The sequence below is a fragment of the Leptopilina boulardi genome, unplaced genomic scaffold (assembly GCF_019393585.1).
Source record: "Leptopilina boulardi isolate dan_hultmark-lab unplaced genomic scaffold, ZJU_Lbou_2.1 LbouV2_324, whole genome shotgun sequence".
Lineage (NCBI taxonomy): Eukaryota > Metazoa > Arthropoda > Insecta > Hymenoptera > Figitidae > Leptopilina > Leptopilina boulardi.
The window spans coordinates 3,009,743-3,023,585 of NW_026137890.1; the positions used below are offsets into that span (position 1 = coordinate 3,009,743).

The following is a 13,843-nucleotide window of genomic DNA, read 5'->3' on the forward strand; positions in this document are numbered from 1 at the left end:
AATAAAAAGTCCAGTTTAAAAAAAATATGTTAGAAATATGACAAAATAATATAAATGTCTATGTAGAAAATTTTATTGTAAAAGTATTTTCTTGTAATTGCAAATACTTGTGCACTTTGGTAAATTGTATAAATATTTGTAATAAAATGAAGTACAAATAAATTACAATTATTAACTTCGTTTTCTGTTTGATATAACAAGAATATTTACACTGAGAAAAACTTTTAGTAAACGATACCATTTATGTCATTTCTATGATCATATGTTACTCATTTAAATGTATTTATAGATATGTAGTAAAATATGCTGCCAATTTGTTAGTTAATTCAATATTGAATAATATATTGCCTTTTTTATTCCTAAAGAGTAAGAGGAAGAAAAATTAATTTTTTTTTATTAATGATAAATTACGTTTATTACAGATTAGAATACAACATTTAATGTGAAGAATACAGAAACTCATGTAGAAATTAACTATCTACTGAGTACTGCGCCAATACAAGAAGTAAATTTTAGGTGCTGACCAAACAGCACATGAATATTAAGGATATCCAGAAGCTCTTGTAAATTAAAAAATTTTTGTAGGATCTCCATGGCTATTCTACAGACATCCTAAGGATATTCAAATTTCCGGAAGGCACTAGATATTTCTTGGTCGTCCTTATGATATCCTAAAATATCCGTTGCTGTGATATCCTGTACAGGATCCTTATAGGATCCCTAACGGTTCCTGTGTAGGTATTGTTTTAGGGATCCGGCAACAAGCATGTAAAATAACCTGTACTGGTAAAATATAAAATTTTGTACTGGCGCAGTACTAAAAAATGTGTTAAATATTATTATCTAAAATATAAAAAATAATAAATTCTTATCATTTTACGCCTTATTGAATTCTATTGTGATCATTATTATTAACCTCATCTGTAATTCGTAAAAACAAATTTTAAATTATAATTAAATCTTGGGGGGTTTTAAATCTACATACTTTGCTCTTCCCGAGTTGAAAAGTATGATAGGGATTTCCCAAATTAGACCCAATTAGAAAGTCCATCTACTTCCAAGGTAGGCTGTTAATGGGGTTAAAATGCTTTTCCCAATTATTGCCGAAATTATTGGAAAATTATCCTAACAGATGTTTTTCCTATAGGAGTATTCCTTCATAGGAACCTACATAGGTTCCTATGAAGAATCTTATAAGAATTCATGTGGGATCCATATAGGATTCCTTGTTGGAACCTATATAGGATTTTCCAGTAGGGTGGGTCCATTGTTAGTGAGGCTTGATAGGGCAAGTCTGACTCTGAGATATGTGACAAAAGCATAGAGGAGAACGAAGATTGTCTTTATACCCTAACGAGGCAGAAATATATACACCTCACCCAAGGATTTCCACCATATTAGCTTTACATTTTTCATTCTAAATTTAGTACAAAGTCTGATGGATAGATATATTCGTAGCAAGAATCCTTGGTAGTGAACGAACTACTTAGTCACTAATGATGTTTTACTAATTTTTCGTGATTACTACTTGCATGAAATAGTTGAAGTGAACTTGGTTGATAGATGGTGTGAAAACGTTGGTCTGTCGGTCAACCCAAGGAAAATGGAAGCTGCTGCCTATACTAGATGTGAGCTGCTTTAGAAGATAACAGTTAGAGGAGAACTGTAACACTATACCATATCTACCTCTATAATTAAGAAAAAAATCCTCTTCTTTATTGAAAAATATGATCATTTTTAGAATAAAATGTAAAAGGAATTTATCAGTGAAATATTCATATCATTTTAAGAATTTTTTTGGTTAACAGTTTTATTTATCATAATCAATTTACATATGTTTCCAAAGAAGTCAAGTCAGTCAGATGGTTAGGACTTTTAACTTTCGTGCGTTAGATTCTGTGATCGATTTCATCTTGCGTGTTTTTCTGCATTCAAATCAAATACTTCTCATACAGTCAGTGTTAAAAATAAAAATTCTCAATTAACAGTGTATTTAAATTAAACAATATCCAGTATTTCCACATTTTTAAATGTAAGCATGTTAATTTAAATGATATAATAATTTGTTATAAATAAAACGAAAAGTTTCTCAGTGTATTTTTTTATTTTAGAAAGGATATTAATCAGAGTATCATTTAGAAAACGCATTCACAGTTTTGTATTTTATATTTTTAAAATACATGGAAAAAATACCAATTAATGCACAAGTATGCATTTAAAACTTGATAAGAAAATACTGAAAAATATAATGTACGAAGGTGTTAAAAAATAGTTAACTTTAAGATCCTATAAAATATGTTCTTGGCAAACTTACAACATCAATTATTTGCATAAGCGTAAGGCCGAAGCTCAACTGTAGGGGATCGGACTCATTGCCCACAGGCCGCTCCAGCACGTTGTACGCATCCAGCAGGTCGTTTAGCAGCCGCTTCTCGTGATAACCGCCACTTACCAATCCTAACCAAGTATTTTTTCAGTCAAATTAAAGAATCGACTATCACTATTTTCGAGCATCTCATTGTATCCCATTACTTCAAATATATTAGAAGAGCAAATTTTATTTTATGTATTATTTACATATAATAAAATACTTGTTTTAGATTACATTTAAAAAAATGCGTCACCTATAAGGATTTTAACCTTTTGAAATTGAATAAAAAATTTGAACATACTCGAATGGATATGAAATTTTTGAGACATTGTTTATTTTTAATTATAAATAATTAACATTTTAACCTTATTATCCAAAAATATGACAGAAATCAGTCGTTTGTGCAGTAGCTAATTAATATGTATAAATACCGCGCATAAGGCTATTTCACTTGTCAGTTAGTGAACAGACGACAGGTGATTTATATGATTAACCGAAATTGATAAATTTTAGATAAAAAATCTATTATATAATACAGTGTAATAAAGTTTACCAACTTAGATACAAGTGACATAGCCTAATGCGCAGATACCTATTTTATCTAATTAGTTCTACTGAACAAACCACTTGGCAATTATTGCGGTTACAAATTTTAAACGGAAATAACGAAATTGCACCAAATTTTCGAAAAGATATTACTTTGCATTTAGTCAAATTTAAATCGAATGAAATTAAATAATTAAATTTAATTAATTCAACAACGTCACTAATGTACAAAGCGAAGAATGGGGATTCTAAAAAGGAGCCTTGAGAATCCACACTTCCACCTAAGAAACCATGAGTGCAGAAGACATATAAAGATATCACTATCCTTTTCACTCTCATGATTTTCTGCTTTGCATTCTGCATTCGCGCCGTCATGGGACTGAGGCCTTAGGCTGTTCAATGAGCCCAACTGATTATTAGTTAAGCGAGCGTGCATTTGCAGTATATAATTACAAGATGACGTTGATAGTACGATAGAGGAACATTAGTTATAACCAACCTCCAACTCTTTAAAGTCAGTTCTGATAAATAGAAGGACTTAGCCGATTGAGGCCCTTTTCCGTTTTGAAGAACCTTGAGTTCCGCTGAAATATGTTGATGTTGATTTAAAAGTCACAAACGTGATAAAAATTTTGAGTTTTATCAGCGAAGGGATTTGACTAACGAGATTTGGGTGATTTAGATTTGAATCGAAAAGATGCTTGAATTGTGTCAATCAGAAACTACTTGTGTTAATCAAGCTAAGAAAGAGAAGCAATTGTCATTGTCACTAATGTTACTGCGCAGGGTTAGAATTGGCATTTAATTTTTCGGTAGTTAGTAAAGGGTTTAATTTAAAATAAAAAATACTGGCTAATCATTTCTGGGGAATAACAACAAGGAGGACCACCATAAGTTTGAGTCCGTCTAGACGCAACGAGTTGTGCCGCGGATTGCTAAATCGGCTTGATGTATGAACGCACTACACCTGCACATGACGGTCACCTGATTGAAATGGAGACCATCATGTGTAAGGGGGCGTGGATGACCGGTCGAGAATTTATCTTCCCGTAAGCCATTGCATGTCTTAAGAGGCAACTTATAGAAGGAAATTCGAACGCTTACGCCTCCTCTTCTGGAGGCAGGGTGAGACTTCTGTCTATCCATTTTGAGGAGAAGGAGACTAAAGATATGCCTTGACATTGACCTTGTCCATTTCTTCGACACCCTCTTTTGCACACTAGGCATCGTCTATCTTGAGGGAAAAAAAGATGTCATCAGAAGGAATTCTATTCTAACAAAAGCGTTTTTCCATCGCCGCAGTACCTTTCCCTCAAAGTAGCACAGAATTTGAGTTCAGGAATGGTTACTGTATTAAAGGGAACAACAATTGTTTTTACTATTATGGCTGTTAAATCATTTCATAATTTTGGTCCAGTGAACAGCATTTTATTTAAAATAAAATATTTTATTACTACTTTTATGTAAGATTTTATGTAAGATATTCTTAGTGACGAAATCCTTAGGATTTCATATGATATTTTTTGTAAGATTTAATGTGGGTAATTATGAAGGAAATTAATATAAAAATGTAAGAAATTACATAAGAATCCACATGGATAGAAACACAAACCCAATTTCACATATGGCGCGTTTTACGCTCTTATAATAGGATAAAATTATTAATTAAACTCAAGGTTCTAAATGCTTATCAAGTTAGTACGATATTGAAACGGTATCCTATTTTGATGCTATCCCTTCTCTCTGTTTCCAATGTAACAAACAATAAATTTGTTTAAATTGGGTGCTTTAATTGAAGTTCCAGTGTATATACGTAAACAACCGAATACACAAAAGCTTGTCTTGAAGTATAGTGAAATAATGTGATACGAGATGCGCAAATCACAGTGGTCGGTTCATTATGAAAGTATCATGTCAGTTTCTTTAAAAAAATGCGAAAGACTATACAAAGTCACCGATCAGTTGCATTTTGGTCTATAAATTTATTGTTGTTTCTCGATTTTAGATTATTTACAGTGATATAATAATTTTAGCAGTACAATTTTAGCTGATATCATTTTAAACGCTGAGCACAAGTGTATAGCTTCTTTTACACACCTATGATGCTTATATTTAGTGATACGTAAATGCATGTTTGATATATTTAAGTGTGCGAATATGTGCATGTAAAAAAGCATTGCGAGTATAATTTCTTATTATGCATATAAGAGAGAGCAGATTTAAAATAATAATTTTCTAAAACAATACTGTTTATGATGTAAGAAATAATAATTTTCAGAAAAATATTACATTATGAGACAAAATTTAGAGCAATGTTAATTTTTAATGTTCTGTTAATATTTATTATATGACACACTAAAGAAAGAGACATAAGAAAAAAAATTATAAGTTATGTTTGATTATAAGTTTCTTTTTAAATATGAAAAATCAAAATCAGTTTTTAATGAATATTTTGGATTTAATGAAGACTTAATGGTCAGTGAATTGTACTAAAACTTGATCCTCTTTGTGTATTTTTACTCCATATATCAAAACCACAGCCAATAATTTTTGCTTTTTATGTTACTTTCTTTAGAGCGTGTTACATATAATAAATAAATCCTAGTATATCAAATACTTTGTTTCATATAGGGTAAATAAAGAGATCCCAGTAAAAAAGGAATTATTGAGCAAGCTGGACAATTGGACTGCTTGCTCAATCATCCAATACATTAGGCCCAATCAACCTACACGTATTTAGAGGCTAAGAAAAGGAAAAATTGACTTAACTTTATATAAATCTTAAAAAAAAATTAATAAAAATAGATAAATATTGATAAATAAAATATGAAAGTATCTATAATAAGCAAAAACAAAGAGTTTCATGAAATATTATTTTTTTGTTGACAGTGCAACACTGCGCATGTGATTCTATGGGTATAAGTAAACTTTTGTTACCGACTATTGATATTTACCAATTGAAAATTTCTATTTTTGAAGAAGGAAACATATAATTAATATGAAAAGAACTATAAATAAAGTGATTAGATTAAAATACAATAAATTCAACTGTTTCCTTCTTCAAGAAAAGAAAATTAATATATATCGAGTGTCGGTAAAGAAATATACTTTTACCTGCAGAATCACATGCACAGTAACCAAACAAAAATATTTCATAAAATTCGTCGTTTTTGACAATTACAGTTTCTTTTACAGTTTATTTTTCAATTGAGCAGACGGCTTGCTCGATTGTCCAAACGGCTTGATCAATAATTCCCTTTTTACTGGGATATTATTCATTATCTTTTACATCATTTTAAGTTTTATTATATATTTATAGTTCTTATAAATTATTCTATTTCATCCATTATCAATTGTAATTTTTACCAGTATAAAAGTTAATGAGTATTCAGATTAATTTAAAATTATTTTTCTATATGACAAATTATTTTTTTTTTTAGGCATATATATAAGGCAATGAGATAAAAGCAATCCATTTAATGTTATTGGATTGGTACTATACTTTAGTAAATTGTTGTTTGATATGATTGTAACAAATCCCTAAAACATAAGCTTCTTTAAAAAAAATCATAGAAAGCAGTGGGAGTTGCAATTTCGACATTTTAAGTTTTTTTCCGTTTGAGATCAGCATGTCATTTCCCGTAGTTTTTGATGCGGTGAATCCAAATTTGGCAACAAAAACCTCCTATCACGTCAGGATTTTGAGAAAGTGGGGGTAAATCTGCCAAAAATCACGTTTTTGGCAGTTTTGAAATTTTCTGCCGGGTAAATCCGACGTGCTGAAGATTTGTCATTGGGGTCAAATTAAAGCTTGAACCCTATACTTTACGAAGGTGTAGCGATATTGACAACAACAACACAGTAAATTAAAAGGCATTAAAATAAGCTGCAACGCTTATTATTTTAATCCATTTTGGTATTAAAATAAGCAAAATTGGATTAAAATAATAAGCGTTGCAGCTTATTTTAATGCCTTTTAATTTTCTGTGAAATTAAATTAGCTGTCAACCATGATTTTTTACAGTTGTCAAGCTTAAAAATTAACTCACACTGTCCTTAAATATAGATCTGTTTAAAAAATGATTGGAATCGCTTAAAACTTTTACTCATGTATTTTTGAAGTAGCTGATTACGAATATGAAATCAAATTTTTAAAATTCAAAATGCTGAATTCAACGAATTTTGAAAAAAGTTGTACGCCATATATTGGATTCACCATTTTGAATTTTTTAAATTTGATTTCATATTCGTAATCAGCGACCCCAAAAATACATGAGTAAAAATTTGTTTGACCATCGAGATATTTCGATACTTTTTCACGTGCTTTGCATTTACTTTCTTTTTTTAAGAAAGGAATTACATATTTTATAATTTTTTTACTAACAAATGTGTCTATTTATTAAATTTTTCATTTTTGGGATCTTTCCAATTCGGTACAATGGACTGCGGTAAAAGAAACTTTCGGTAAAATGGATTCAGGAAAAACGGTTGGATACCGTCGATAAATTATTATTCACAGCATACCGGTAGAATTCGACTGTTTGTAAACGGACAAGATAACGTCCAGGAAGATGTGAGTATTCCTCTCATTTTCCAAGTAGACTACTGTGACGTCAGAGCGCGTTGGTAAAATCAATATTCATTGGTTCATTTGCCACATCGACAGCATGTTTACATTTTTCTTAGAAGCCATTTGATTGAAAGTTAATGTTATTGAATAAATTGCCATAAAATGATTATTTCTTTACAGAAAAACTGTTAAGAGGATGGATGAGTTCCTGAAAGAAGCATTGCGCCACTAGCTTTGGTGTCATAGTTATGAAGCTACTTTACCAATTTAAGAAAATTACACGATTGAAATTCGGCAGCTCGACCAAGTCCATTTTATTTTTAATATCAGAAGACAGGAATTTATAAAGTATATATTTATGACAAAAATTGACTTCTGCTATTTACATCAAATCTTCATGTTTAGATGTTCCGTTAAACTAAAAAACATAGTTTGGCCTATAGATTTAGATCAGTTTGCTGCAAATACCGAAATATATAAATATATATAAGCTTGCCGCAAGCTTACTCAGTAAGTTTGCAGGGCAACCTTACATGCTCTGGAGTGTACACTCTAAATCTGAATCAGTGAAATTTTCACTTTTCATTTAGAGTGTAGAGGACATTTTGATAGTTACAGCAAACTTGGAATGCAAACATGCATAAAATTAATGTGAAAATGAAGGCTAGATCCAGAATCCAGATTTTTTCAACGGCAAAATTTTTTACTTAAATAATTTTAGACTTCACTTAAAGGCGAACAATTTTTTAATTGACATCTTTCGATTAAAATTTAGTCTCAGGTGATGATTTACACGTGTAAATTAACATGGTATTTTGAAACAATTCCACTTATTGTAAGATTCGTTAGTCAAGTGGTTATAACGTTCTCAACTTGAATTTGCATACTTTGAGGATACGATCCAGAGCAGTGTTAGGTTTTTATTGCTTAAAATTAATTTCATTGAACGTAGGAATAGAAAAATTAATTATTACAAAATTAATTAAAATAATAAAAATGATAACATCAACCCTAGTAGAAATTTGTCCCAGTAATTATCGTGGCACTGGACAGTTGCGCTAGAAGCTGCCTAGTAACTTAACACTGCAACTGGCTAATAACTCGAATGGAATGTCACGCTTTTTTCGTCTAGTTATTGTCTAGCCCAAATTGATAATTTCTGATCAACGGTCCGTTAGAAAAACTAGACAAATTATTTCTTTTAAATATTCTCAAAATTTGTCTAATATTAAGATTTAATGTAAGAAACTAATTAGGTATACAATAATAAATTATATAATTACATTAATTTTTTAAAATTATAATCTAAATTATTTCAAGAAAATATAATGTATAGTAAATTGTTAAAAGCATAATATTTGTCAATACTGTTTAATTTTTAAATTTAAAAAAAAATTTTACTTGTGTAAAAGGATCACAAATATTGCACTGTAATGACGACTGAAACAAATATTTTTGTATTAGTAATTTATTATACAATTATTATTATCAACTTTTAAACACGAAGAGAACGCAATTTCAACGAAAAATCTCGGGGGTAACGGAGAGCGAACACGGGTCCGCTGGGCGCGAGGTACGCAATCTGCTATACTAACGATATCCATCAAACGAAAAATATAGCAGATATATTTTAGTTCAGTGCTGTAGCTAGAAATTGCATGCTTTATATAAATATTTTTACTATTATCTGCCAAAATACATATTTTAGAATTTTAATTTTTTATAATTTACTGAAAAATAAATTTACACATGAAATAACAATTTTAATCAGCACAAATTTCATTAAACCATTATTGTATTAAACAATAGATATTTTAAATTTTCTAAAAATTTAATTTTTAATTTTTTACAACTTAATTTTAATATTTTATAATTTAAAAATTTTTTTAATTTAGCTATTAATCCACCTATTATTAAAATTATATATTTTATTTAAAAAGATTTTAAAAATTTAAGGCTTAAAAACATTTTAATTTAAAAAAATAAAAAGAGAAATAAAATATAACCTATCTATGTAACAAGGCATATTTTTATTATTGCATTTTGACATTTTTTTAAAATAATTACTATTAAAATTATTATTTATTGTTTTCTAAGTGAAAAACTCAACGAAAACAGTAATTTTTATTGTTTTTTAATATCAAAGGATAGAATTTATAGGTTAGGTTTTCTAAATTACACATTTTTTTCAATATCAATTGAGAATAAACTTTCTTAATAAAAAAATATATGATATATAAATGGAACAATAAAGAAAATGCCAATAATACCCAGTAAAAAATAAAAGATACAAGAACGGCGGATTGCGGTTACAAGCTCAATAGCTGGTAAACGAATCCATGAGAATCTCGGATACAAGCACTTTTCGGTATCCGAAATGATCATAAGCTTGTAAACGCACTGAAATGGACGACTTTTGTAGGTCTTTTAATCAAGAAAAAACAATTAAATGAATGCAGAAACGATGGAAAATTAAATTAGAAGCAAAAATAAATAATTATTTTTTAAAGAAACGTACATTTAAACAAAAAACAATTATTCTTACTAATTCTAACCTCTGCATTAAAAACATGTTTTGTTGCCAACAAAACACTGATTTTACAATGTTTTTAATGCAGAGGTTAGAATTAGTAAGAATAATTGTTTTTTGTTTAAATGTACGTTTCTTTAAAAAATAATTATTTATTTTTGCTTCTAATTTAATTTTCCATCGTTTCTGCATTCATTTAATTGTTTTTTCTTGATTAAAAGACCTACAAAAGTCGTCCATTTCAGTGCGTTTACAAGCTTATGATCATTTCGGATACCGAAAAGTGCTTGTATCCGAGATTCTCATGGATTCGTTTACCAGCTATTGAGCTTGTAACCGCAATCCGCCGTTCTTGTATCTTTTATTTTTTACTGGGTAGATAAGAGAATAATTTAATTAATAAAAAAGAAAAACATACTAAATATCATAAAACTTCAAATACTAATATATTCAGAAAACATGTGAATATAGATTTTATTTATTTATTATATTAAAATAATAAATTATGTTAATTTATATTTACCTGAATTAATTACAATTTTATTATTTAAGAAAATAATGAAATAATATAATAGTTACATGACCACAGATTTCTAGCACTTTTTTGTCTAGTTATTAGACATGTACTGCAGTGCTGCTGCCACGAAAGAAGACGAAAGTATAATTTCTAGAGACACTAGACAGTGCCATTCAAGAAACTGGACAAAAGTTGAATCTAGCCAATTTCAAGTTCAACTTGAATGTTTTCTAAGACTGTTGGTCAAGTAACTTTATAGTAATTGTCTAGTTTGTCTAGAATCAGCGTCCACGAGAAAAACTGGCCAGTTACTAGAGTATTTCTAGTGCTTCCATAACAAATTTCTTCTAGGGAATAAGATAAAAGTTACAGTGACCTACACCCTGACAGTGAACGACACCTGCTATTAAAAACTATAATAACTATAAAAATAATAATATTGAATTAAATATCACTAGTAAATTAATTAATATACAATATTTAGAAACTGATACAGTTGACACAAAATTTTATATGTTTATATTTTCCTCAATATTTAACTTTTTAGAATATATATGAAGAATATATATGAAGATATTGTTAAATAATTATATTTTAAAAGCAACTTTTTATGTACATTAAATCTGAATAATAAAATTTGTGATAATATTAATAAATATCATGTTACTTAAATAGTAATTAAAATATTTTTGACTTTATTAACTACACGTTCACTGTTTTCTTACTATACATTTTTAAATTAATATTATAAAATCTTATCAAGGTGTTTTTTATTTTAAACTTACGTACTACACGGAAAGAAATAGATGGTACAGGATACTATCTAGATAGTACCAGGTACCATATTTGATCTTACATATACGGACAGCAATCTAAATTCTATCAGTTACTATCCAGATTGTACGGAGTAACATCTTGATTGCAGTGGGTAACATAGCCATACTTTTTGTAACATCTTTGATAGTACCGAGTAGCATAATGATAGTACCGGATAACATCTACTTTTTACCATCTTAAGATCATAAGTTCTTACCATCTTTTTCTCTCCGTGTATAAATTACAGAAAATTAAAAGGCATTAAAATAAGCTGCAACGCTTATTATTTTAATCCAATTTTGCTTATTTTAATCCATTTTGGTATTAAAATAAGCAAAATTGGAATAAAATAATAAGCGTTGCAGCTTATTTTAATACCTTAATATAATTTTCTGTGATTTTAACCCAAATCTTTTATTTAAAATTTATTTTTTTTAGATTTCCCGCGTACACCTTTTTAAGGTTTTTACGCAATCTATCCCCCATCTTTAACCCCCACTTCTGAAAACCCCAAATTCCACAAGTCCCCAAATTGTGGTCGGTAGCCGACTTTTATTAGAAGTATTCGCATTTGCTTGACCTTTTCTTAAGCAGAGTAGAGGGAAACTACTGGAAACCTCTACTGAATACAGCCGGTTTATTAACTATCCAAGTACTAGCCGTGCTTGGATGTGCTTAACCCCGGCGACCGCAAGCCAAGGCACTTCACCGCCCGAGCTGTACTATCGGTTAAAATTTATTTTATAACTAAATCTTTAATAAATTCCAATAAAATGTCATTGAAAGTTGAAAGAATGCCCGGGGTGTCGGTCACTGTACCTGTTACCCTATATATAAAAATTAAAAATACAAGCGATAACCAAAGAATTATTTGGTTCAGATAACAAATGTTTCTTGTTAGTTAACCTCTTCACTGTCAGCGACACATACGTTGTGTCGTGATCACCTTAACACAAAATAAATTAAATTTTCAATTTAAATTGTAAAATAAATTCTTTTTTATCATTATTCGCGCACTACTGGTTTTAATGATAGTTAGAAATCGACCGATAAATATTTATACTAAATATTATCGTGTGTCGATAAACATGTTACCGACCACGGAGCACAACGACGTAGTACCCGATTTCGCCGCGCGGGCCGCATCGCTAAAAGCTCTCTCGCATACGCTCAGCCCACCGAACGGTTATATAAGCTGCGCTCCCGCTGAGGACCGTCACTCTCTTGCTACACGGAGTCCAGGAGGGTCTTACCCACCTAACTAGGGGTTTTACCCGTAAGTAGCCATACTCCCGGAGTTTAACATTTTATCGGTTTTTAATGTATATAGTGTAAAGTAACGTAACGTAACAAAATGTAAAGAAATGTATAGTAATGAAATGTAAAGTATCACAATGTACAGTAATGTAAAGTAACGTAATGTACAGTAACGAATCGTAAAGTAACGTATCAAAATGTACACTGAGAAAAATGTTTAGTCAGAGCAAACAAAATTTGTTTGGGCCAACAAAAATATTTTGTTGGTATTTAAGCAACCAAACTATTTGTTTGAGTCAACCAAACTATTTGGTTGAGTGTTTTTTGTTGGCATAACAAAAATGTTTGGTTAGCCCAACCAAATTTTTTTTGTTAGGTCAACAAAAATGTTTGGTTGATCAAATAAACAGTTTTTTTGTAAAATTAAAATTTTTATTCTACCTTATCTCTTTTCTTTTTATCTTTTTTATTTATTTCATTATTTATTTATTATCAATTTAACATTGAATTTATATTTATCCAATTGAAATATTTGTGGACTTTGAAAAATCCCATCTCCGCCTGGGATCGAACCTGTTTTAAAACTGAAGGTCGGGAATTCTGATCACTCGACTACCCATCCTTGTGAGAGATTTAAACTAACAGTTCTCTTAAGCTATAAGCTGAGAGCGAATTAAATTATTTGGTTGTCGCAACCAAATTTTGGTTAGGACAACAAACGATCATTTGGTTTTTTAGACCAAACTATTTTGTTGTTTTAACCAAATTATTTTGTTGTCGTAACCAAATTTTGGTTGGAATTCAAAAATGTTCAACCAAATAATTTGGTTGGCCTAACTAAATGTTTGGTTGAGATAACTCTACGACTTTGTTTCAGCCAACCAACATTTGGTTACAAGAACCAAAATTGCCTAATCAAACAATTTTGTTGCAAACACTTAATTTTTTTTCTCAGTGTATAGTAACGTAAATTTGTATTCACGAAGTTTAAAGTATATTTTCCGTTTTATTATCGTTTTATCTGCGTTTTTAGATATACTTAGAGTTTTACTCTTTGTATAATTAGAATACGAGTTTTACTCGTAGTTCACTAGTATATCGTGGATTTTTAGGCAGTATTACAATTGATTCCATGGCTCATCGCAGCGAGTTGAAGCCGATTTCGTTAATGCGCGGCTCTCAATAAGCGACGTTGCCAGATTGATGCCGATTTTCGATTCCGCGACTCAACGCATC

The 13,843-nt window shown here is 29.8% G+C and overlaps 1 protein-coding gene across 6 annotated transcripts in view; it reads right to left on the reverse strand.

Moving 5' to 3' along the window:
* LOC127284404 (neuronal acetylcholine receptor subunit alpha-7-like) overlaps window positions 1-13,843 on the reverse strand; it is a 152,337-nt gene that overhangs the window by 103,297 nt on the left and 35,197 nt on the right. For 3 of the 6 annotated variants that reach the window (XM_051309814.1, XM_051309808.1, XM_051309809.1), the window contains exon 2: window positions 2,315-2,457. The exons of 1 other annotated variant lie outside the window; for it this stretch is intronic. In XM_051309814.1, the coding sequence (XP_051165771.1) occupies window positions 2,315-2,457 (143 nt within the window). Of the gene's footprint in view, window positions 1-2,314; window positions 2,458-10,540; window positions 10,626-13,843 lie in introns of those variants that run through there. 2 more of the 6 variants (XM_051309810.1, XM_051309812.1) reach the window with 2 other exon arrangements.